This window comes from Lynx canadensis, chromosome F2, assembly GCF_007474595.2.
Source record: "Lynx canadensis isolate LIC74 chromosome F2, mLynCan4.pri.v2, whole genome shotgun sequence".
Lineage (NCBI taxonomy): Eukaryota > Metazoa > Chordata > Mammalia > Carnivora > Felidae > Lynx > Lynx canadensis.
Window position 1 is genome coordinate 16,580,848 of NC_044320.2, and position 25,696 is coordinate 16,606,543.

The window sequence follows — 25,696 nt, forward strand, 5'->3', positions numbered from 1 at the left end:
GGGCAAAAGAATACCCACGGAGCATTCTTGTCATTTTTTCATCAAGAGAAAATGACTCAGGTGATAAAGTTGTGTGTCCCACACCAAATTCAATCTAATCAACTGGCTACAATGTTTTGGGTACACAACTACATACCATTTCATTGACTTTATAATGAACACTGCTAACAGAAACACATGTAGAGAGCCTCAGAAACATACATTTGTTCCTTCAGGAAATGTTTATTCAGCATCCACCACGTGCCTCACATGGCAAGAGAATTTCATACAGGGGACTACTTAGCCCGCCTTGTCCCCTGTGAGCATGGGACACTGGACTGTAATAGCTCCAGTACTCAACCAGGATACTCACTGCAGTTACAACTGGAGAGCTTCTTAAAAAAATTTTTTTTTCAACGTTTATTTATTTTTGGGACAGAGAGAGACAGAACATGAACGGGGGAGGGGCAGAGAGAGAGGGAGACACAGAATCGGAAACAGGCTCCAGGCTCTGAGCCATCAGCCCAGAGCCCGACGCGGGGCTCGAACTCGCGGACCGCGAGATCGTGACCTGGCTGAAGTCGGACGCTTAACCGACTGCGCCACCCAGGTGCCCCCTGAGAGCTTCTTTATCTCAAGTGTTCTATGGTCTTGCTTGAAAAGACCGTCGTTAACTTCCAGAATGAGTACTATGTACTCAACATGTACACCTACATCCAACCACACGGAAGAAGCAGCAGGTGCTAATATGAGTCTTCAGCAAGTCCTTGCTAGAGAACTGATGAGAACCCCTAACCAGGGGTTACTAAGTGAATAATTGTGGTCCAGGCTCAACGTTTCTTTCTGATCCTAGGGTCTTTATATATTTCCAAATTTTCTGGTTCTATACCATCTGTACTACAATAGACACTTCCTTCCTTAAGGCCCTTTTAAGTAATTACAGGACAGTTCTTCAGTTTGGCTTACATATTTGTTCAAGTGCAATCTTCTAAGTGCCAAGTCTTTACCAAAAGATTTCTGTGGAACAGGCTCCACAAAGGCTGGCTCTCCGCTTACTTGCTAATGAGAGGGGTGTGGCAGCCCTCTGTCCCTTAACATGAGCACTCTGCATCTGTCTTCTTTTAGACAGTTCTGTCTCGTTTGTCACAGCCCAAGTTTGCAAGTGGTAGGCATGCAATAGACCTGGAGTAAATGGATGGACGGATGGACGGATGGATGGATGGATGGATAGATGGATGGAGGGAAAATGGAGAGAAGGAGGCAGGGACAGAGGAAGGGAAACTACCTCCTTGTAACTTCTAACTCTGTTCTCCAAAACTTATTGAAGGCAAATGAGTATGACTTCTTCCCTTAATGGGATATGTCTGATACGTCCCAGGCTTCCAACCACAAGTACAAACCCATTACATTTATAGTAATCCCAAACCTTGACGAATTCAACACATCTTCACTATGTCCAGCTTTTTAGAAAACATTCTCCACTAGGAATTTCTGCGACCCATCAGGGGTGCTCACCATTACAAGTGGCGTGTACTCAAGCCCCCGCTAGCTTGCGAGTCCCATGTAAGGTCATTTTCTACTTCAAAGTCATGGTGAAACAGGGGTTCAGAGAAGCAGAGCCACAGCCTCAGGCTACATCACACTGCTGCTCCGATGCTCTGAGCCAACCATTCAACCACCAAAACTCCAACCTTTGTCAGACTGCTGATCTCCTTCTGCCCAAGGCCAGCTCCCTCCATGGTTCCCATGGAGCCATGCTGGGCCCCGATGGACAGTTCCCTCTTTTCATTCCCCAAAGACAGGGCTTTCAAGAGGATGGCGGAGGGAGGGCCAGAGTGCACGGTGAAGGGGGAGCAATGGGGAGGCATGCCTCACATGTTCAACTGCCACCTGAGATCCCTCCAACCTCCAGTCCTCATCATCCAGTCGGAGCCACTTGGCCACGTCTCCCCCCACTCAGGTATTATTCTCAGGAACCTGTTTGTCTCTCATCTAGCAAGGATTGTTTTCAGAGCTCCTAGGCTATCAGACGGTCCCGAACATGTCTGAACCATATATGAGAACAGGGCTCATTTGGCTTCTTTCCCACAAGGCTCCGAACCACACGCAAAACAAGAGGTACTAATAGACATCTGTTTTCAGTGTTCCTGAACATTCTGTGAAGGGCAATAATTCCACACACATTATAGGACACTTAGAGGGTGGCTTGCACAAGCACACAGAAGATCTGACTCCACACAGAATATCACAATTTCTGACCCAGTCAAAAAATACCCTGTCACAAATGCCTAAATGGGCACTGTATTATTTAGGGAGAGCTAAACTGCTAAGTCAAGACTCGCCAATAATTCTGTGACTTAAAGAAACACCCAAGTTTGTCTCTGTGGATCAGTTCCACAATATACTTTTCAAGTAGGCATGAGGCTCAGCTTCATAGGGCATTCAGGAATCCAGTCTGATGGTGCTCTGCTATCCTCAATGGACAGCTTCTGAGATCATTCTAGTCCTCAACCATTCATCAGTAGGGGGGAAAGGTGTGACGGACTGGGTAGGCAGTGTTTCACAAGTCAGCCCCTTACGATCCAATGGTGAGAATCTGATCACGTGGCCACAGCTAGCTGCAAAGGAGACTGGGAAGTGCAGTCCCTGGCAAAGCAGCCACACACCAGCTACAACGCTTACTCTAGAACAAGGGACAGCAAATTATAGCCCAACGGTCAAATCCTTGAGTCCCCTGGCTTTATAAACAGAGTTTTACTGAAGCACAGCCAAACATATCCACTCATTTACATACTGTCTATGGCTGCTTTCCAGTTACAAAGGCAGAGTTGAGCAGTTATGGCAAAGACCTTATGGCATGCAAAGTCTAAAGTATTTACTATTTGGCCCTTTATAGATAGTGTTTGCTATTCCCTTCTTTAGGAAAAAAAAAAGGAGCATGCATACTATGGGACAACTAGCAGTCTACACTTTCAAAATTTATCTCGACAACTGTTAGAAAGACACATAGACAAAAAAATATTCTGTCAAGCAGTTTTGTCATACCAAAAGACTAAAAACAACTTTAAAAGGACTGGGAAATTATGGGCCGTGCATACCACGCAATACAATGCAACCTTTAAAAAGAATGAGGAAGTTCAACATGTACTGATTAGAAAATATCCAAGTGTATTAACTTTAAAAAGTAAAATGCAGAAAAATGTTTAGACTGGTGCCACTTGTGGGGAGGAAAAAAACCAGAACTTAATATATAATACCTACATGCATACATGGGCATAAAAATTCCTGAAAGAATACAAAAGAAACTGAAAATGAGCTGTTTCTGGATAGAGAAATCAGACGATTGAAGCACAGAGGACTTTTTACTATACACTTTTATATATTTTGAATTTGTACAATGTGCATGTACCACCTATTTTTTTAAATAAAAATTAAACTGAGAAAACCACATACACAAAACAGGTTTTTACTTCCATTGCAAACCAACCCCTCTTCTGAAAGATATAGTCTTGCTTAAAAGTCTATCTCCAATCAGACAGTCAGTTCTACTGACCTAGGAGCCATTTTCTATGGTGCTTCCCTGCTCCATCCCATGTCAGATTCTCAGAGATGCCTTATTTCTCTTATTTTCATAGTCAACTTACAAATTCTACAAATTCTTACAAATTCCCCTGTTCTTGAAAGTTCCTCTTTCCAAACAGACAGGATTTATCAGTATTTTATTTAGTTCTCTCTCACATGTTGAGTGTAAAGAAAAGCTAATCTGACCTCAGAGAAACATTAAGCGTAGAAAGACAAAAATACAGTTCCTGACAGTTTTCAAGAAAAGTCTTGAAAGGGAACTCACCTTTCAATTAAAACTAATGGCCATCCAACTCACACAAGCTGAAGAGAAAAAGAAATCCACTAGTTTATGTAACTGGGAAGTTCAAAAGTTGTGGCCGACTTGAAACACGGAAAATCCAGGCGCTCCGAAATGCCCTCAGGGCTCCTGCTCTGCTCTCAGCTCTGCTGGGCCTCATTCTGCAGTTGGGCCCTTCGGCTGCAGTCAGGATGCCCTAAGCTCCCAGGCCCCTAGTTTAGCACTCCTCAGGGAGAGATTTTTTTCTCTCTGGACATCAATACAGCAAATCCAGAGAACACTGTGACAGGTCATTAGACTTGTCCAGAGCGGGCTCCAAGCCTGGCCCAGCTTAAGCTATATATCTGCATTTACAGGCCACAAGGACTACATGAAATGTACAAAGATGAATTTCCCAAAGGGAGCTGTAGAAGTGAGGAGTGGTAAGTAGAAAAGACAACAAATGTTCTCTATTCCTTCTAACAACTCAAAATTATGACCACTGGACATTTTAACAGGCTTAAAACTATAAGCCTTGCTCCCCACACTGGCTAGAAAGGGTTTTCAATTTCAAGACAAAGGTGGCTGGGAAGTTTAAACTTACACACACACATTGTCTGATTGGTCTGTACTAGACACAACTATGAATACCAGATTGGAAACCTGCTCATAAATTGGCAAACAAAACAAAACAAAACAAAACCCTCCAAAAATGCAATTTGTAAATCTGATCACAATCTTTGGTCCCTCTGAAATTCTCTGCTCAAGACAAAGTAGTTCCATCATTTTAGCCACATGCTTTTTAAGTGACTATCGAAAAGTCAAACAAAGATATGTAAGTGCGAGGTCTATAATTGATTCTAAATTATAAAATAACTTAAGAGGTTGTGTTTGCATTCCTCTTACCAAAGGTTCATTCACTTTCTCCCAGAATCCTCCTGGTCAGCTGTACCAAACGGATACATGACATTTCCTCTGACTGATTCGTGACAACTGAGCTGTCCCTCCACAGCACAAGGCAGAAGATCTACATTAAATGAAAGTTTCTCAATAAGCAGCAAACTCGTCTAAGACCAAAAACCTAGACATCCTTGCTTTAAGAAATCGCTCATTGTTATAGTAGAACCATAAAGACACGCATGCAAGTTGGTGCTTATATGCCATGCCAGTTTAATGCCAAACATCTTTTATGTGGAATTATACGATGAAAGCCAAATTTCCAAAACATCTTCAAGAAGGGAGATTGATGCATGTATTTTAAAGCAATGGTCCCCATCTACAAGTGAGACACTCTTGGTTATCTCAGATCATCAACACAAAATCTTCAAAACAAAATTACTTTTAAATCAATTTTATTTAAAAACATGTATAAATAGGCCAAGTAACACTCAAGCCTGAGAGGGCTGCAGTCTTTTCTGAAGACCATCGTAGTCCAAAAAGACTAATACTTATTGCTGATTCAGCTCATAGTATCAGCCCTCTTCAAGCAGCAGCACAATCACCAGCAAACATTTTATGGGCACCTGCTAGGGGCATTAGAGGTTCATAGAGCAATGAGCCACCGCCCTGCCCTCAAGGAGCTGACAGGGCAATGGGAGAGAAACGAAACATCCAAAACAGACACGAAATACACGCATCTATATCATAACAGAAGGAATGACTGGCATGAGTCGTCACATGTTTTAACAAATGAGCATTGGAATTTCTTAGCAAATAGACACTGCATCAAGTTTCAATCTGACATATCAAAAAAAAATTATTATTTCTAAAAGTTTTTTTAATGTTTATTTATTTTTGAGAGAGAGAAAGAAAAGAGAGAGAAAAAGCATGAGTGGGGGAGGGAAGGCAGAGAGAGAGAGAGGGAGACACAGAATCCAAAGCAGGCTCCAGGGTCTGAGCTGTCAGCACAGAGCCCGACGCGGGGCTCAAACTCATGAACCATGAGATCACGACCTAAGCCAAAGTCGGAAGCTTAACCAACTGAGCCACCCAGGCGCCCCTCAAAAAAATTATTTTTATTAATTTTTTTGTTCATTCATGTTTCAACTCAACTGAATTAAAAGAAGAAAATATAATTCCAAGCCAAATGTACCATAGTGTTTGCTGTCCCAAATGAAGAGATGGACTGTTCATGTCCTAGAATTTCTCCATAGTTTACATCCAGATGTCCCTTTCAGTAGTTCTGACTGCCAAACCGATGTACAAATTCAGACAGGGAGTAGACAGCTCCCCATCCTACCTCAGGATCCATGCTGATAAAATCATTCAGGTTCATTTTGGAATCTAAAAAATACATGAAAGAAATGTTCACTGAAAACACAGTTGGTTTATTGGCTTAACAGCAATACAACAACCCAGAAGACCAAAAGAAGGGAAAATTATCCAGATGGAGAAAGGTTCAACATCACTTCTGTGGTGTTCTTGTCTCAAATGCATAACCTCAATCTAATTATGACAAAACATCACAGAAACCCAAAGTGAGGGACACTCTACAAATAACTGACTCTTCAAAAGTGTAAAAGTTGTAAAAGGAAAGAAAACAAAACAAAGAAATTGCCAGGGATTGAAGGGGACTGAGGAGACGGGACAACTAAATGTAATATCCTGGGTTATGTTCGAAAGGCTGGAGAAAAACAGGAGCATAATGAAGAGAGAGAGAAATGAAAGGTATTAAATCAGTCCAAAATGGAATGTCTAGACATAAAAAAAATAAAATATGTAAAATGAAAAGAATGTGCTGGATGAAGTTAACAACAAAGTAGTTAATGCAGAAGATAAGAGCAGGATGCCTGGATGGCTCAGTCGGTTAAACATCTGACTCTCGGTTTTGGCTTGGGTCACGATCTCATGGTTTCGTGAGTTCAAGCCCTGTATCAGGCTCTGTGTTGATGGTGCAGAGCCTGTTTGGGATTCTCTCTCCCTCTCCCTCTGCCCCTCTCCCACCCATGCTGTCTCTCTCTAAATAAAGAAACTTAAAAATTTTAAAAAAAAAGAACAATGAATTTGCAACAAAAGAATTATTCAAAATGAAGCACATACATAAAATGTATGAAAAAAACAACCGGACCAACTGACCTCTGAGAATAATATCAAGCCATCTAACCAATGTGTAGCTGAAGGACATGAACTTAAAAGGGGGTCAGAAAAAATGTGAGGAAATAATGGCCAAATGTTCTCAAATTTGATGAAAACTATAAATCCATCAATCTAAAGATCTTAAAAAAAAAACAAAAAAAACTCAAGTGGAATAAGCCTAAAGGAGACTACACTAGTCCATCATAATCAAATTGCTAAAAACCAGTGATAAAGAGAAAAACCTTAGAAAATATTCAGAGAAAAAAAGACACACTACATTCAGAGTAATGAATAAGAGATCAGAGCCTGTGCATGCAGAAAACAAGAGAGACGTCTTTAAAGAACTGAAAGAAGAAAAACATGTAAATCTAGTATACGTTACCCAACACTATATCTTTAAAAATGAAAGCAAGCGCTTAGGATATAGAAAACTAGAAACAGATTCGCTAACACCCTTATAATAAAAAAGCTAAATAAACAACTTTTGTTGAAGTCCTCAGACAGCTAGGAATGCAACTGGAAATAAAGGTAAGACAGGCATCTGTCAGGTGAGATGGGGCAGAAGTTCTTGCTGACCTGGGTAGGTGTCAAACTCCATTAGAGCCCAGTAAGTCTGCGAACTTTTTTAACAAACTACTTTTAAAAAAATCTGTATTTGTTTTCTAAGAGTTTTTCTCCTCCCTCCCTTTTTTTGTTTTGTTTTCTAAGACTTTTTAATGTCATCAGAGAAAAAATGACTACTATCTGCAACCATTCATTATGTACAAGATCAATGTATAAAAACAAAATTAAAAAAAAATTTTTTTTAATTTCTCTGCCCCCTCCCCTGCTCACGCTTTCTCTCTCTCTCTCTCAAAAATAAACAAACATTAAAAAAAAATTTTTTTTAAAGAAAATAGCGATCTTGCAGACACATAGCCACCGAAATTATTAAACATATTATCCCAATATTCTACATATCAAATGTACTAAACTAAGTCATAAGAGTTAATTCCACAACTAAACTCAGGGTTCTGAGTGAAGCTGATATATATTAAAGTACCTAAAACATGCATTAAAATTTGGCACTTTCTTTAAAAAAAAAATTTTTTTTTAACGTTAATTTTTTTCTGAGAGAGAGAGAGAAAGAGAAAGTGTATGCACACACATGAGAGAGGGAGACACAGAATCTGAAGTGGGCTCCAGGCTCCGAGCTGTCACCAGAGCCCGATGTGGGGCTCGAACCCACAAACCGAGAGATCATGACCTGAGCCGCAGTCAGATGCTTAACTGAGCCACATAAACACTCCAAAGTTGGATATTTTCTTGAACCATTTTTTATCCTGATTTTTTATAAAACACTACCAATTAGCTACACGTAAATCTCACTTATCCTAACTTCAAATACATTCCTTTGATAAACACAGGATTTGAAGTAATTAATTTACCACCTGACAGAACATCACGGTGTGGTTAAATTATGACATGAAGAACCCGTGAGTTTACCCCACACTTCAGAGCAGATTCTTTTGTTTCCACCCCAAGTTCAGGAGGTCCCTGATGAACTAACTATACACAAGGCAGAAAGAGACACCACCATCCCCCTCCTCATCCTCCCCAGCTGTGCATCAGAGGCAAAGGGCTCACTTAACCTTAATGCACTTAAATGCATGCATCTATCAAGTGAGGAAATTAAAGTTGGCCTGCGTTGTGGTAAAAACTAAGCTAATACGTAAAGCGGCCAGCACAAAATAGCATCTACTGGGCAGCAGTCATCGAAACCGAAAGGAATGACCGGAAGAGGCTCGGGCTGGCGGGCTGGTGTTTACTGAGTGCCTGCCTTGGGCTGGCTCTGCATCGGTGCTCACGTCTAGAAGAGAAACGGGGGTGGCTGAAGGCACACTGTCCCAGACCACAGCCTATATGACAGGCTGTCCGAGACTAGAAGGAAGACCTGTGATGCCCTCTCCCAACCCAGGAGCGATCCCATTTCTGACGCCCAGACTAGGAAGCAGGCTGGCGGACCGAAAAGCAGCTCTGAGATAAATTTTTAAAATCCTAACAGCCTTTCACAGAGGGCCTCAAACATCAGTCGAATCCTCTTTTGGTGTTCAGATACACCAACTATATTTACTTTCTTCCTTGCTGAGCTCCGAATGCTACTGCCCTATTTTTCTGGCACGCTGCACAGCTGACAGAGCATTTCACACAGAAGGCTCATCCACGGGATGGGATGGCCTCCGCAAGAAATGGCGACAGTGCGAATTACTTACAATGTTTCAAGCTCGTGCCAACGCCAAACAGGAACAGGGTGAAGAACTCTTTATCTCCTTAAATCTCAGAAAATTATTAACTGGACTGATGCCTAAAAGCACATAAAGGAGATGAGTGGTACAAGAAAATCTGCTGGCTCTCCCTTCCTTCTACTGCAGGTCTTATCAGAGAGCCAGGGAAATGACATCTCACATACCGCAAGGATGCCCTAGGGGCTGCTGTCACCTTAACAGAAAACCCCACCAAGGCAAGGTGCTACTAGCTCCAGTGTTGAAGGACAAGCCCACAGACCTCCTGAAGCCCAGCGTCCTGGCAGCAGACCAACCAGCACCCTGGCGGTGTGCAAGTATCATGGTTCTGCTCTGCACACCTCCCCTCTGCCGTGAGGTCTTGTGCCTTCCAGTCCCGTTCTCTGGGCTTCGATTCCTGAATCTAACAGATACGCACATCTATGCTCCCTCTTATCTTCTTACGACTCAGGGGTTTCATACAAATACCAACACACAATTTTTGTCCTTGGTTAAGGGGTGATGCTGATGTGCATGGTGACCGGAAACCTCTCTGAGGAGGCACCTTTGGCTCACCTCCAGTTTCGATGCAGGGATAAGATGGAGGAGGTTCTCTCCAGTTCCCACTGGAATCTTTCATGTGAGATCGGTCAGAAGCAAAGTTCTTCAAATACGAATCTGCACGGATCACTCGAAATTTCCTGCAAATAAAGCAACATTCATTTACATTAGCAAGGTTTCCCAGTGAAATTCTAACTCAATTTTTATACAGACTCATTTTCAATGACATACACGAAAGTACCCAGGCATTTTTGTACTACCAGTAATACACAAATATAGATGCAGCTTTACAACCTGTTAAAGAAGTCACAAGAAAGGATCAGCTGAAATAAAAAAAAACTACATAGGCACAGAAATACATCCAGTTGTCTTTATTTACTCGATTGTATGCCAGGGACAAAGGGCATAACCTTTAGGCACCACCATCACAGACCTCTCAATTGTGTCATCATTAAGGCCACACCCCACACACCCACACATACCCACAAACACACACACACGAGAGAAATCCCCAAACTGGCTTTCAGAAGACACCTGGGATCTCATCACACACATTTTCAAAAGATGTCAACCTTTATATGTTGGACAACCTTTAAAACTTCAAAACACTTTGAATCTTCTGTGTAGCACATCATTTTCAAGTATCAACTCAATAGTGATGCCAAAACAAGTGATCTTTGCAAAACAAATGCCAAAAAAAACCCCACAAAATCTCACACACACACTCCATACAACTGTCAAGGTTTAACTTCAGAAAGTAGGTAAGTCCATCCTAAATCTCCTCACCTTCTAAACTGTGGATGGATGTCCTCATCAGACTTAAATGCATCTTCCACATAAGTGTCAAAAGGACAGGGAAATGGCAGGACAGTGTCAAGATCATAAATGAAGCTCTGTCCACCACTTGAGACATGAAGCAGGACAACATGGTAATCCTAGAAATAAAAGTTGCTGAAGTTAACCAAGTTACTTCACCATCGTGAATACAGTGTTATAGGTTACAGTAATGATGGATTTTATGTTTTATATGTAATATATTTACATATATTTTATATATACCATTTAATGGTTTCATATATATACATATATTTTTATATATATACATATATATAAAACCATTAAAATGGTACATATAAAATATATATATATTATATACAAATACATATAAAACATAAAATGCATTATATATATATGTATATATATATATATATATATAAAACCATTAAAAATGAATACAAAACTAACACAGTTCTTCTTATAATAGCAAAATAAAGCAAATGCTAATCCCTAAAAAAAAGACTAAACATCTGGTGATAGGGAACACTTAAATAAGTACTGAAAATGTTCATATATATTAAATGTATACCCTTTGACCTGGCAAGTTTACCTCTAGGAATCCATCCAACAGATAAAATGGCCATATGCATGTAAAGGTATATATGCAAAGAAAATCTCTGCAGCACTGTTTATAACAGTGAAAATTCAGAAACAGTCAAAAGTCCACTAGAGAGAAATAAACCGCAACGCAGCTACTAAAAAGATTTAGGTAAATTTATGTAGAAAATAGAAAAAAAGTGGGGGCGCCTGGGTGGCTCAGTCAGTTGAGTGTCCGACTTCAGCTTGGGTCATGATCTCACAGTTTGTGAGTTCAAGCCCCATGTCAGGCTCTGTGCTGACAGCTCAGAGCCTGGAGCCTGCTTTGGATTCTGTGTCTCCTTCTCTCTTTGCCCCTCCCCGACTCATGCTCTCTTGTCTCTCAAAAATAAAATAAAAATAATTTTGAAAAAGGCGGGGGGCGCCTGGGTGGCTCAGTCGGTTAAGCGTCCGACTTCAGCCAGGTCACGATCTCGCGGTCCATGAGTTCGAGCCCCACGTCAGGCTCTGTGCTGACAGCTCAGAGCCTGGAGCCTGTTTCAGATTCTGTGTATCCCTCTCTCTCTGACCCTCCCCCATTCATGCTCTGTCTCTCTCTATCTCAAAAATAAATAAACGTTAAAAAAAATTAAAAAAAAAAAAGAAAATGGAAAAAAGGGTATGTTACATAGTTGGATAGGAAAAATAAACTGCAAATATGTACTACATGTTATTTTTTAAAAGCTATGTGTATACAAAAAAAAAATTCAAAATGGATGAAAGACCTAAATACAAGACAGGAAACCATCAAAATCCTAGAGGAGAAAAAAACAGGCAACAACTTCTTTGACCTCAGATGAGCAAGGTTCTTCTTCTTACTAGACATGTCTCTGGGGGCAAGGCAGACAAAAGCAAAAATGAACTATTGGGACCTCATCAAAATAAAAAGCTTCTGCACAGTGAAGGAAACAATCAATAAAACTAAAAGGCAACCAGTGGAATGGGAGAAGATATTTGTAAATGACATATCGGATGAAGCGTTAGTATCCAAAATCTATAAAGAGCTTATCCAGCTCAACACCCAAAAAACAAATAATCCACTGAAGAAATGGGCAAAAGACATGAATAGACACTTTTCCAAAGAACACATCCAGATGGCTAACAGATACATGAAAGAATGCAGATGCTCAACATCACTCACCATCAGGGAAACAGAAATCAAAACCATAATGAGATACCGTAACTTCACACCTGTCAGAATGGCTAAAACTAACAACTCAGGAAACAGCAGATGTTGGCAAGGATGCAGAGAAAGGGGAACCCTTTTGCACTGCTGGTGGCAATCCAAACTGGTGCAGCCACTCTGGAAAACAGTATGGATGTTCCTCAAAATATTAAAAATAGGGTTACTCTATGACCCAGCAATTGTACTACTAGGAATTTACCCAAAGGATATAGAAAACGCTGATTTGAAGAGGCACGTGTACTCCCATGTTTACAGCAGCACTATCAACAACAGCCAAAGTATGGAAAGAACCCAAATGTCCATCGACTGAGGAATGCATAAAGAAGATATGGTATACATATACAATGGAGTATTACTTGGTGATCAAAAAGAACGAAATCTTGCCATCTGCAACAACGTAGACAGAAATAGAGGGTATTATGCTAAGGGAAATAAGTTAGAGAAAGATAAATACATGATCTCATTCTTATGTAGAACTTAAGAAACAAAACAGATGAACATAGGGGAAGGGAAAGAAAAATAAGATAAAAACAGAGAGGGAGGCAAACCATAAGAGACTCTTAAGTACAGAGAACAGGGTTTCTGGAAGGGAGGTTGGTGGGGGGATGGGCATTAAGGAGGACACTTGGGATGAGCAGCGGGTGTTACACGTAAGAGATGAATCACTAAATTCTACTCCTGAAATCATTATTATACTATATGTTAACTTGGATTTTAATAAAATAAAAAGTTCTGTGTATATATACACATGTACATTCTGAAGTACACATGCAGGTATACGCATTGAGGAAAAAGTATGCCAGGATATCCTCCAAACTTAACAAAGGGGATGGCTTGGGCTAGCCTAGAATGGGAAAGAAGGACTATACGATGTTGTTAAATCAGCCAAGCCCTAATCTGTAGCCATTTAGGGGAAAGATGAAGACAGCTTCTCCTTTGTGGCTCAGCCATGGTGTATCCCTCACTCCCAGATGGTGGGCACTGTCCAACACCAGTTAATGGCTAGAAGGGATGTCAGGGAAGTTATCGAGGGGCAGGAGGACAGTCTGATGCTCTGAGTCCCTTGAAAGAAAAGCGCTCTCACAGAGAACAGCACTGGGAGATAAAAAGCTCAATCACATTAGTACCACATAAGTAACACCACCTTATATTTCTAGTACTTCGGAGCTTAAAGAGCACTTTCTCAAACGTTGTTTTATCGACCCTATGGAGGGGAGGGGGGGATTAATTAAGACTGGAGATGCTGTGCCATCAAAGCCTAAGAGCTTCCTTTGGCTCCAATGCTATCTTCATAAAGCAGAAATAGCATCAGAAATGGACGCTTCTGCCCTGCACTCCCCTTAATGCATCCTGCCCTCCAGAGAAATAAAGTAGGAGCAACCCACCTTCCAGCCCACACCTGGCTGTGTATGTGTTATTCCCATCCTTCTGCAGCAACCTTTTCACCTCTCTCCCCATACCCATCCCTCGAGTGCCCGCTCACATGCTCACTTCCCATGAGTCTCCTACTTCCTGCCAGAAGCAGTCTCTGGCCTTGTCCCAAATCTGTTTCTCTCTTGACATCTTCTACCTCGTATTACAGGGGTTTTGAAGTGCATACTCCCTTTTACTTGTAGTTAACAGTGCTACTAAAATATCAAAGATGCAAAGATGAGAAAGGTAAGTCCTGACCCTGAGGAGTCCCCGCAGCAGAGTGTGAAACAGCCAAGTGCTACCGGAGGGACAGTGTGATGATGGCAGACAGCAGGGAGCCTTGCAGGCGAAGACATTCTGGTCAAACTTTGGCCCCTCTCCTTCCTCTTTTATAAAATGGAGCTAAGTGCAATGTCCACCTCAGTGTTGCTGAGACAATTAAGGAGATTATGTAAGTAAAAACTTTTTAAAAGCTAACCAAGAGGGGGGCATCTGGGTGGCTCAGTCGGTTGAGCGTCTGACTCTTGGTTTTGGCTCAGGTCATGATCCCACGGTCATGGGACTGAGCCCCATGTCAGGCTCTATGCTGAGCATGGAGCCTGCTTAAGATATTCTCTCTCTCTCTCTCTCTCTCTCTCTCTCGCCCTCTGCCCCCCTCCTCAGCTCTCTCTCTCAAAAAAAAAAAAAAAAAAAAAAAAACTTATAAAAGCCAACCAAGAAACAGAGGGGAGGGGGGCCCAACAGCCAAGGAAGAGTTTCACTGAGGAAAGGCTGCCACTGTTGAGTCCTGCCTGAGGGGACAGTGTTCCAGCAACAAAGTACAGCTTGTGGAAACGTATAAGCAATGAATACCCACAATCTCTCACTTAGTTTGGGTCCATATTCCTACATCCCAGATGGCTGATGAACTTGAGAAGGAAAGTAGGCCTCAACTCCAAGTCGCCTTTATAAGCACAGACGTGGAGTCAAGGAATACAGATCAAGCGGGAGCAGCCTCACTCTCTGAGTTGGGTTCAGCGCTTGTCCAGATGCCCGGAAAAGACCAAGCTGGGCTCAGGGAGGGAAACCCACATAGAAGGTGATCCGCTTCTTGGGACTGGGTGTCTCCACCCACTCAGGGCCGCCTACCCACTTCCTACAACAAGACAGCCTTGCAGCAAAGATGCATCTGCCAGAGGATGTTGGGGGGGGGGGGGGACTTCTTGCAAGAGGAGTCCCCACCCTGGGCTGCCGTGAGATGCTGGGTTAGGGGGACATGACCACAGGCCCTTTCTCTTCAAGTTTGTCTAAAAGGAGAAGACCGTGACTCAAAATCAGCTGAGGGGTTCAGCAATGGAGACGACCTCTAGGGCCGATGGACAGTGCACAACAGGGGTCCTGTAGCCATCGTTGCTAACGAGGGAAGCTAACACTTCTCGAGCACCAGAACCAGACACCATACCCCGTGCCAGCATAATGCTTCACATGCATTCTCACTTAAAAGACTCACTACCCCACTAACCAGAGGAGGACGCTGCACAAGGAAGGCAAGTAACATGTCCAGCTCACACAGCCACCAGTGGCAGTACTGGGGTTCAACCCCAGTTGGGCCTTAACTGGATTAACTGGGCCAAAACTGGATTTTGGCTTTAATGTTAGAGCAGCAAATCACCTGCTGGTGAAGGAGGCAAGAATGTGAGCTCTGTGAGGCCAGGGATTTTGGCCTATCTTGTGCCTGGCATATAACAGGCACTCAGTAAATACAAGTTAAATAAAGGAAAATGATGCCAATTCAAACGATATCTTATTTTAAATAAGTATCAGAAACAAGCTTTTCTTTTATCTTCATGTTACTAGCCCCCTCAATTCTTCAGGGGATGGGTTAATGTAACACATAGATGTGTACTATAAAGGGCCTGGGCCTAAGACCTAGTCCTGCCACTGATCAGCTAGATAACCTTGAGCTTCTCACTTTGGCCTCTGGGCTCATTTCTTCACCTGAAAAATGAAACGGTTGGAGTAGATCTGGGTTTTTCAAATGTTAGTCATGCATGGTCACTCAGGAGTCTGCTAAGAACACTAACTCCTGAACCCTTCTCTATCTAGATCAACTAAATCAGAAACGTACATTTTTTTAAATTTTGTTTATTTATATTTGAGAGAGACAGAGAGACAGAGCACGAGCAGGGGAGGGGCAGAGAGAGACAGAGACAGAATCTGAAGCAGGCTCCAGGATGAGCTGTCAGCACAGAGCCCGATGTGGGGCTCGAACCCATGAGCCAAGAGATAATGACCTGAGCTGAAGTCGGACACTTAACCGACTGAGCCACCCAGGCGCCCCCAGAAACCTATGGTTTTAACACAATATGCAGATAATTCTAAAGTGCAGCTGAACCAGATACTGCTAAAGTTCCTTCCAGTATAATGAATAAAAGTCTAGGAGACCACAAATATATCTGCCTATAGGGGCACCTGGGTGGCTCAGTTGATTAAGCATCTGGCTCTGGATTTCAGCTGAGGTCATGATCACATGGTTCATAAGTTCAAGCGATACACAGAGCTCCTGCTGAAAGTATGGAGCCTGCCCGAGATTCTCTCTTTCCCCCTCTCTTTGCCCCTTCCTACCTCCCTTCCTCTCCCTCTCTCTGCCCCTTCCTACCTCCCTTCCTCTCCCTCTCTCTCTCTCTCTCTCTCAAAATAAATAAATAAACTTAAAAAAATACATAAATAAAATCTTTCCTATAATAATAAAATTAAATGAAAACATGTCTATAAGTACTACCTTAGACAAAATAACATCTATTCCCAAAAGGTCAATTATTAATAATTATCAGAGCCAGTCTCTACCGCCCTGTCACTTCTGCTTTACCAAACCACTCAGGGATTACAAGTACTAATGCACCAGAGGCTTCTGTAGTGACCATCTTACCCAGATCACAGGTCCATCTCCAGGTCTTGCTTGTTGTTTCCAGATAGGTATCTATAAAATACAATCAATTTCATAAGCCACAGCTGCAGTTAAACCACTACTGAATTCTTTAAAGCAATACATAAATTAAAAATATTTCCAAGCAACAAACAATCAAGGTAAAAGAATGAATGAAGAAGAAATCTAAATCCTTCCAAGTGTCTTTAACAATGAAAACGCAAAAAATTAATTATCTGATGTTCTTTGGAAAGCAGAAAGAGGCCTCAACTGGGAATCAGAAGGCCAGCAGATTCAAGTCTTGCTTTCCCCTCATTATTCATGGGACCTCCATGAGTCTCTATTTCCTCATCTATAAAATGGAGCCAACTATCTGAACCCTGCCTACTTCACCATGTTTCCATTAGCATCAAATGAAATGATGCTTACAGAAGTGCTTTATGGAGCTCCTGGCTGGCTCAAATGGTAGTACGTGTGACTCTTGATCTCGGGGTTGTGAGTTCGAGCCCCACACTGGGTACAGGGATTACTTAAAAAATCAGATCTTAAAAAAAAAAAAAAAAGTACTTCACAAAATATTAAGGGCTTCCTTTATTTTTTTAAAGGCTTGCTTTTTTTAATACCTCATGTAAGTTTACCATTAGTTTATTTAAACTCCAGAGACAAACCTGACAGTATGTGGCTCTAGTCTCAGCAATTTTAAAAGCTCTAACCTAATACCTAAAGGGATTTAATCTATGTAAATATACCATCATCTATTTCTTGACTTACAAATAAGTGATTAAACTTTTCTAATTCAACTGTGCTCTGAAAGGAAAAAATATCTCATTCAAAAATAAATGTTAGGGGCAGATGGGTGGCTGAGCTGGTTAAGGTTCCAACTCTTTATTTCAGCTCAGTCATGATCTCATGCTCATGAGATCAAAGCCTATGCTCAGCACAGAACCTGCTTAAGATTCTGTCTCCCTCTCCTGCTCCTCTCCCCAGCTAGCACTGTCTCTTTCTCTCTAAAAACAAACTTTAAAATGTTGCTGTATTTTATAGAGCAGATTTTAGGATGGTGCTAACCCCATACTATATTGACTTTCTACTGTCATTCTAAATCTCTTGTTCTCTTTCTGCAATCACTCACCAACTTACCATCTTCCTCTCATTAGATATGAAAACAGCGTAGCACTCTTCTAAAGGATACTGGTCATGGTTTTTGATGTATTCACAAAGCTTCCAAATATTTTCTTCACTGAAACAAAATAATAGTTTGATCAATATAATTAAACAATAACACTCCGTGTCATTCAAATTTGAACAGAAGACTAACGAGGACATAAAAGAGTTGGAAGAGATCTTAAACACGATTTCATCCAGCAAAGGGCTGATGTTTGAGCCTCCTCTGAAACACCCTCAACAAGGTGTTACCTAACTGTGTGCTGACCTCTCTGCTAACACAGTGCTCATTACCTGCCCCAGCACTGCTCTGGACATGGAGGCATTTTACAACTGATAAAATGCTGCATCGATACTCCACAAGTTTTGGGTCCAGGGACTTGAGATACAAGTGGATTCCACTTATGGAATTTTCTGCCACTTACGAGGTAAGAAACTTTAGACATCTTCACCTGAGTATCTGCTTTTCTCATCTGTAAAATGGGGATAATCACATCACATTATAAACACTTGACAAATCTTAGTTAACACTGGTTCACTGCTCCCCTTAGGAATGGGGCAGAATGAGTGTTCTGGGTAGGTGGGCTTCCGGCTAGAAAAGACCAGGGGCAGCTATGTGATATGCTTAGGAATTCTTTTGGAGGGAGACTCTGTGAGTGGTATTCCCTGCGGCCCTCTGGTACAAGTCAGGCCCTGACTTTTACAAAGTTCTTTCTCATACTGTGCTGAACCCCATCTTCTTATACTTCTGCCCCAGGTGAATCTCTTTTCTACGTGACAGGTCTTCAGATATTTAAAGCAGTAGTCAGAACCACCTAAGTAAATCAATGCCCAGTGCATGAAACCAAGCCATCCTGATGGCCACAGGCACACGCCCACACAGACAAAAACAGTCATTGTTGTCGGTATTCATAGCTCAGCCTCAGGATTGCTATATTTTCCTAATGAGCCACACAGCACCTTTGTTCAAAATGAGCTACATCAGTACTCAGCTCATACTTGTGACTCAATCTGTCAAAGCCTAATTTCCAAACACCTACACCATGCTACCTGAAAATGAAGGCAGGCATGAATGGCACTGATGAATGCCACCATTTTATGGCAATACAAACTTTCAATTCACAGTTTTGACTTTGTCTACCTGTCTCAACGCTCCATACAACTACATGTAAACCACTAAAGCTGAGTGTGTTTTTTTTCCTATGATTTTGTTTTTCTCTAAAATACCTAAGAAATCTCACAGAAAAAGTAGTGATAGAGGTAAAAACAGGAGATTGCCACTCACTACTTCCATAGGATATGTAGTATGGAATAACAAAAATGTACTGTTTCGATATGACATAAACCGTGTATTAACTAAATCTTCTTAAACCTGGATGTTCTAAGACCAAGTTTTCAGAAGACATTTGTTTGTCCAGCCTGCAGAAATTCTGGAGTTGCTCACAAACATCTTCAAGAGTCTGTGATGTAAAAAGCACTGTGCTAAGTGCTTGGAGGATATAATGATAAATTAGAGCTCACAGACAGTGAGAGGAGACATACAGATCCATAAATAAGCAAGCATCATAGATGGCCATAAAAGATGCATAGAAGAGGGAGTCATTAATTTTGAGGCACACAGGAAGATTGGGGAGGTATAGGTCAGTGGTTTCTCCTTGTTTGTTCCCCCACTCCCAGTCCCAAGGATGGGCAAAGAATTAACACAAAGACTTCGAGAATCCATATACACCCCAAGAACTGTTGGCAGGCTGAATACGTATACGGCTGGACATACTTTGTCTTTTATTTTTCAAATATGTGTAAATGTTACACGGATGAAAAAAAATTAAATGTTAAGAGTTATTGAACCTATAGTCCTTTTTTATCAATTTTTTTTTCAAAAGTACAATTAATATCATGTAGGAGGATCTCAAGAAACATCTGACGTTTAAAAAAGGAGGGCCTTGGGGTGCCTGGGTGGGTCGGTCGGTTGAGTATCTGACTTCAGCTCAGGTCATGATTTCTCAGTTCATGGGTTCAAGCTCCGCATCAGGCTCTGTGCTGACAGCTCAGAGCCTGGAGCCTGCTTCGGATTCTGTGTCTCCCTCTCTCTCTCTCTCTCTCTCTCTCTCTCTCTCTCTGCTCCTCCCCTGCTTGCACTCTCTCTTTCAAAAATAAACAAACGGTAAAAAAAATTTTTTTTAATTAAATAAATGAAAATAAAAAAGGAGGGCCTTATACTTGGAAATGCTGGGAGTTGCTGTTGGAACAGGAAGAGCGCAGACTGGGTGTGAGCCCTAGCATCCATTTAACTGGTTTTAAAAACGGGCAGAGGGGGGATGGTGATAATAATGTTCCAACCTACTGGATGATTATTTTGGTAGCAGAAAGTCTAACAGAGCAGCATTAAAATAAGATTCTGCTAGGGTTACCGGTGATGGGCTGAGATCAGAGAAGCAGGCAGAAGGAAAGGACCCCTGGGGCACAGCAGGCACTCAGCCAACATCTGAAGAATACAAAACAATCACAACAGAATCAGATGTGCTCTGTAAAGAACCTAGTGCCATACAAATATTGGTCACCACTATCAGCATTAAGCTGAGTCTTAACAGATAAGTAACAATTGACAGAAGCTAACTGAAGCAGAGAAGAGGCATATATTTCAAGGTTTCACGGCAGATCCTACCTGAAAGGTTCTGACAGGGTAGAACACCGCTTCTCAACCAGCAGCAGTTTTGCTCCCCAGGGAACATCTGGCACTATCTGGAGACATTTTTGGTTGTCACAAATTGTGGGAGGGTGCTACAGGCATCTAGTGGGCGGAGGCCAGGGATGCTGCTATACACTCTCCAATACACAGGACAGCCCCCTCACAACATTAGCATGCTCAAAATGTCGACAGAGCCTTGGCTGAGAAACCCTGGGGTAGAGCCCAGTAGGCAGGTTCAAAATGGGTTTGGAGAAACACATGGTGACCAGATCTTAAAGGACTTGCAATGCTCAGGAGACAAAATCGTCTATGCCTGTATTCCTCGAAATGGGATCAATGAACCAGCGTTAAGACTCCTCCACTGTAGAGTTCACACATCCAGACTCTCTAGAGTGGAGCCCTATGATGTGCATGCTTTACAAGCTCCTAGGCAATCTAGGGCTCATCTGAATTTAGAAAGGCTTTCAGCAGTGTGAAGCCTGCTAAGGTTCAGGACCTGAGGGGATACGAGAGATCTGGGCAGAGGCCTGTAAGGAAGGACCTGAACAGGCCCGATAGCCAAGGAGGGCCCGGGGCCAATGGCTAAAGGAACTTAAAGGAGAAATCTACTGAAGAGAAGCCCACCCCCTACCATTCTTCCACCAGATGGCTCCACTCCAATTGTGCCAGACATCTTGTTCCTAGAATACTCCTGCACACTTTCTTCCAAGAGCCTTTGCACCAACTGCTCCCCCGCCTGCCATGATTTTCTTCCAAATGCACAAAGCCCCCACCCTTTTTTCCTTCAGATCTCTGCTCAAATACCTCCTTATCAACAATGCTTTCCTTAAATATCCATTATGAAACAGTGAATCACTGTCTCTTACCTAGCTTTATTTTTCTAGTAACACTTAACACCACCCAAATATGGTTTACTTGGCTTTGCTTGCTTTCCCTGAACCAAAACAGAAGAACCATGAGATCTTACCAGGGAATTTGTCTACTCTGTTCATTGCTGTATTCCAAGGGCCTAAAATGGTGCATCACATGATCCAATTGCCTAAAAAAACATTTACTGACTGAATACATAAAACAATGAGTGGGCATTAGGGACAAGAACAGGATTTAGGTGAGAGGTAAGACAGAAACAAAGTGCAGTAACTAAGAAGCATGGACTCCTGGGGGTTCCTGAGTGGCTCAGTTGGATAAGTGTCTGACTTTAGCTCAGGTCATGAGATCACTGTTCGTGGGTTCAGGCCCTGCATTGGGTTCTGTGCTGACAACTTCAAGCCTGCTTCAGATTCTCTGTCTCCCTCTCTCTCTGCCCCTACCCCGCTTGCATGTGCATTTTCTCAAAAATAAACATATATATATATATATATATATATATATGGAAGAAGCATGGACTCCTCTATTACAGAAGTTCCAGTTTCAGCACTGTCTCTTGCTAGATGTATGATCTTGGACACAGCCTCTCTGTGGCTCAGTCTTTTCATTAGTAAAATGAGGTAAATGATAAAACCTATCTCCTAGCCATGGAGGGAAACATTTAGCATTGGCCCTGACATGCAGTCAGAGCTGAACGAACGCTAAACTCTTGGTGATGGCAGTTTGATGACCAGCTAAAGGAGGGAAAGGTAATTTTAGATGGCCCTAAGGTTTCTTTTGCAGAGACTGGAAGTTGGGGAAGAAGTCATTACTCAGGGAAGGTAAGGATAGGTGTGGGAGTGGAAAAGACAAAGGTAGGAGTGGTGATTCAGCCACACAGGTGGCCTAGAATAGGGGTATAGTGTGTGGACTCCAGAGCCAAACCCTGCAGGTAAACCCCCATTCCTTCACTCACAAGATATGTGGCCTTAGGCAAATTAGTTGCGCCCCTCTGTGCCTGGGTGTTCTCATCTTTAAAATGGGGTAACAACAGTAGCTACCTCCTAGGATAATTGTGGGACTCAAATGAATTAGTTTACATAAACAAAACAATGTTTTGGCATGTAGCAAATGCTATGTAAATGTAACGGGTGTGATAACGACAACGTGGTGGTTAAGCTCATGGTTTCTGGTTACAAGAAGGCCTGAACTGGATTCCTGGATGCTATTAGCTAATGACCTTGGGAAAGTTATTGCAAAATCTCCGTTCTTCCACTCTCTTCCAAAATTAAAATGACTTTCCCATCAGTGTGAAACCACAAAGGCTTGAGCGCAGTAATTTGCAAAGATTCTCTACGCTCCACCCTCCGCCTCCACCTCCCCTTCCAGGCCCCCAAACCCTGAGATCTGCTGAGAAACGGCCAAGCGAAAAGCGCCGGCATTAGTAATGCACCACCGACCCTACCATTCCTGGGAATTCCGCCCACCCCACCCCCACCATCCAAAGTCTACACTCCATTCAAGAGACGAGGGCTGCCATTCCCTCTCCCTTCATCCCCCAAGCCAGAAAACCCGCCAGTCGAGGCCCAGAGCCCCCGGGGAGGAGCCGGGAGGAGGCGGGGCCTGGCTGCGACGCCAAGACCCAGAGAGCCAGGGAGACGCCGGGGGCTGCACCCGCGCCCCCTCACCAGTAGCAGCTGTTGTAGACACAGGCGTCCCGTGGGGGGCTGGCCGGCTGGTAGCAGGCGGCTGCAGCGGCGGGGACATCCCCCTCCATGGCAGGCTGGCTTCGGCCAGGGGACAGGCCAGAGGCGGACCCACTGGACCAGCCCCGCGTGCAGGATTCGGGGGAGGAGCCGGCGCACGCCAGGCCGCGAGGGTTTTCGGGGCGGAGCCCGGGGCAGCTGGTGCAGTTCCCGGGTGGTGGGGCCAAGGTTGGGTAGGCGGAGTCTGGGCGGAGCGAGCGACGCAGGTTCCGGGCGCGCAGTGCTGAGGAGGGAGGTGCAAGTTCCGGGTGGATGGAGCCCGCGGCTACGCGGGTTTTGCAGATACCGGTAGGCGGAGCCCGGGCGGGAAACGCCGAGCTCTTCCGGGGGGGTGGAGCTAGAGCGAAGTGGGAGGATCCCGGGGGCGGGGGGCTGGTGAAAGGCGTGGATATCCAGTGGGCGGATCCCGGGACCCGGAGGATTGTGTAATTCCGGGTAGGCGGGGCCAGAGCAGGTGGGTGGAGCAAGGGCGAGCGGCCTTCGGGGAGCTCGGGTCCATAGGGGCGGAGCCGGGCGAGCTCTGGGGGCCGGTAACCCTGAGGATCCGGTCAGCTGGGGAGGACAGAGGTCGCCTGCGGGTGTCTTGCTAGAGTCTGGGGAGGGCGTGGAGTTTGCAAATCGCCCTATCCTGAACTCGGCTTCAACAGTGCCCCGGAGGCGTGTGAAACTCTCTTCCAACCCAGGGTTGAGGTTGCTGGCTGTGGAGGAACCAGAGGAGATGCGGAAAAGCAAGTGAAATAAGAGAACCGTGTATGTGAAAAACGAACCTTTAGCAGTTTTATCCTAGAAGCCGCGAAAGCCCGGGGAAGGAGGGGGAGTTAATTCCAAATATGTCCGCATCGGGCGGTTTTAGAGAGGAATAGCACCCCCAAATCTCACCGTGTTGTAACATTTGATTTTAATAGAACTATGTGTATTGACTCAGAAGATATGTTGATCCCTTGATAGAGTTAAGTTTTAAAAAATTTAAAAAGAGTTCCTATGGCATTCATTTTGTGTTAATCATGTTTGCTGGCAATCTGGAAGGAAAGGCACCACATTATTAAAACAGCGTTTATGATGAGTTTATCACTTTATACTTAATAGCCTTCTGCATGGTCTTACATTTGTAATGAACATATGTAACTGATCAGGGTACTTCCCATTATGAAAACTGAAATTCTTAGTTGGTTTATAGGCCATGTGCAGTCAGGTTTTTCCAGTCTCATGAGTTCAAAAGCCCATACATAAATCCTAAAGACTTTGAGCATAAGTCCTTGGTAAGTCATCAATTTATTGCCTCTCTGCTCTGAATACACCCTTCAATATAGGCTCTATGATAAATAACAGAATTCCTTTAAGCATTTCTCCTTTAAAGTGGGCACCAAGGTAAGCCTTCTCAGTAAAGTGTGCTGGAGGAAGAAGCTTTCTGCAGTTTCTGGGAGGGTAGAAGAGTTTGTGGAGTGTGGTCCTGAGAACATCCAGTGGAGTCTGCCCCAGCCTTGGGCTCAGGCCTCTGTGACCTTACAGCTTTAGTTTGGCAATAACCTTCCTGCAGCCCTCTTGACACAGAAACCAGACCCCTCCCCTGTGAGGCCTGCAGGCAGCCACTTGCCCATACTTCTTAGAGAAGCCCTTCATGGCCTATGCACAGTTACCTGTGGCTAGTACGGTGGGTCACATGCTGAGCAGTCCTTCACCAAGCCTCCCTTTTTATGAAACTCAAGACAACAACCCTTCCATTCACCCTACACACTCTGAGAGCCTTCTACCCCAGCTGGCTCCCAGAGTCCTAAGGTATCCCTACACCACTGGTTGGTGATTGCTCCCTCTACCCTCTTCTCTACTTAAGGGAAGTTGAATTTCAAGAATTAACTATGATAAAAGTGAAACCAAAAGACATAAGGAAACTAGGGTACCTAGGGCTGAGGACAAGTACTCAAGAAAGATAAACTTGAAAGGGGTATGCACCCGGTTGGAGAAGGCTTGGGTTGCCTACCAGATAGCAGAGAAGTCTGAGTTGCTGGGCAAACAATAGAGAAGGGGGTAAAGAAGAGCCAGGAGTCTCTGCTACAATGTGCTTTCTTTATGCTTCTATATGCTTCAAACTTTCTCTTATAAGTAAGAACTTTTTGATTAAAAATATAGATCATTTTTAAAATTCATGTGATTTCATAGTAGAGACTATAAAAAAGCAATATGGTTTCAGAGGAATAAGGTTCTAATGCTTAGAACTAGATTCTGACCTGTAAACTCCAATGATCTAGATGAGGAAGAAATAAGAGTGCACTCAAAGAACCCAAAACCCAATGAAATAAGGATACCAAAGGGCTGCGTTTTACAGAAAAGGACACAGAACAAAGGAAAGTATAAGAGGGCCACAGATGTGAAAGGGGAGATCAAGAAGCAGGCAGCACATGATACATTGAGGTTTAACCACAAAAGGAGTTTTTTAAATTGGGGGAGGAGGTATTTTTAATCCTCAATATTAAGAGCTAGAAGAAAAGAAAAAGAAAGATAATACTATCACCTGGGACCTTGTGATAAGGGACCATGTAAGTGAAAGAAAACCAACAGTCTATTTTGATTGTGTTTTCTCTCTTCTTTATCAAAGAAAA

At 43.1% G+C, this 25,696-nt stretch overlaps 1 protein-coding gene across 2 annotated transcripts; it reads right to left on the reverse strand.

The window, feature by feature from the left end:
• Nucleotides 1-5,820: 5,820 nt before the first annotated feature.
• On the reverse strand, nucleotides 5,821-23,172 carry NTAQ1 (N-terminal glutamine amidase 1). Of its 2 annotated transcripts, XM_030304442.1 has the most exons (7): nucleotides 23,022-23,172; nucleotides 17,775-17,874; nucleotides 16,638-16,688; nucleotides 10,504-10,652; nucleotides 9,733-9,857; nucleotides 9,148-9,239; nucleotides 6,015-6,103 (listed from the first exon to the last, which is right to left on the reverse strand). In XM_030304442.1, the coding sequence occupies exons 1-6, from the start codon at nucleotides 23,108-23,110 to the stop codon at nucleotides 9,154-9,156; spliced, it is 600 nt and encodes a 199-aa protein (XP_030160302.1). In that variant the 5' UTR covers nucleotides 23,111-23,172; the 3' UTR covers nucleotides 6,015-6,103; nucleotides 9,148-9,153. The 2 variants fall into 2 exon arrangements, with proteins under 2 accessions (XP_030160300.1, XP_030160302.1); XM_030304440.1 differs by lacking the exon at nucleotides 9,148-9,239 and having other exon boundaries at nucleotides 5,821-6,103.
• Nucleotides 23,173-25,696: the final 2,524 nt, after the last annotated feature.

What these genes read in the sequence shown, in the direction of transcription:
- NTAQ1 (XM_030304440.1), bottom strand. Translation starts at nt 23,110, where the DNA reads ATGGAGGGGGATGTCCCCGCCGCTGCAGCCGCCTGCTACCAGCCGGCC. An exon ending in GTCTACAACAGCTGCTACTG is followed by an intron (nt 17,875 to 23,021) that starts GTGAGGGGGCGC and finishes ATTTTGTTTCAG; the next exon opens with TGAAGAAAATATTTGGAAGC. An exon ending in TCCCTGCATCGAAACTGGAG is followed by an intron (nt 6,104 to 9,732) that starts GTGAGCCAAAGG and finishes TGTATTTTTTAG; the next exon opens with ATTCCAAAATGAACCTGAAT.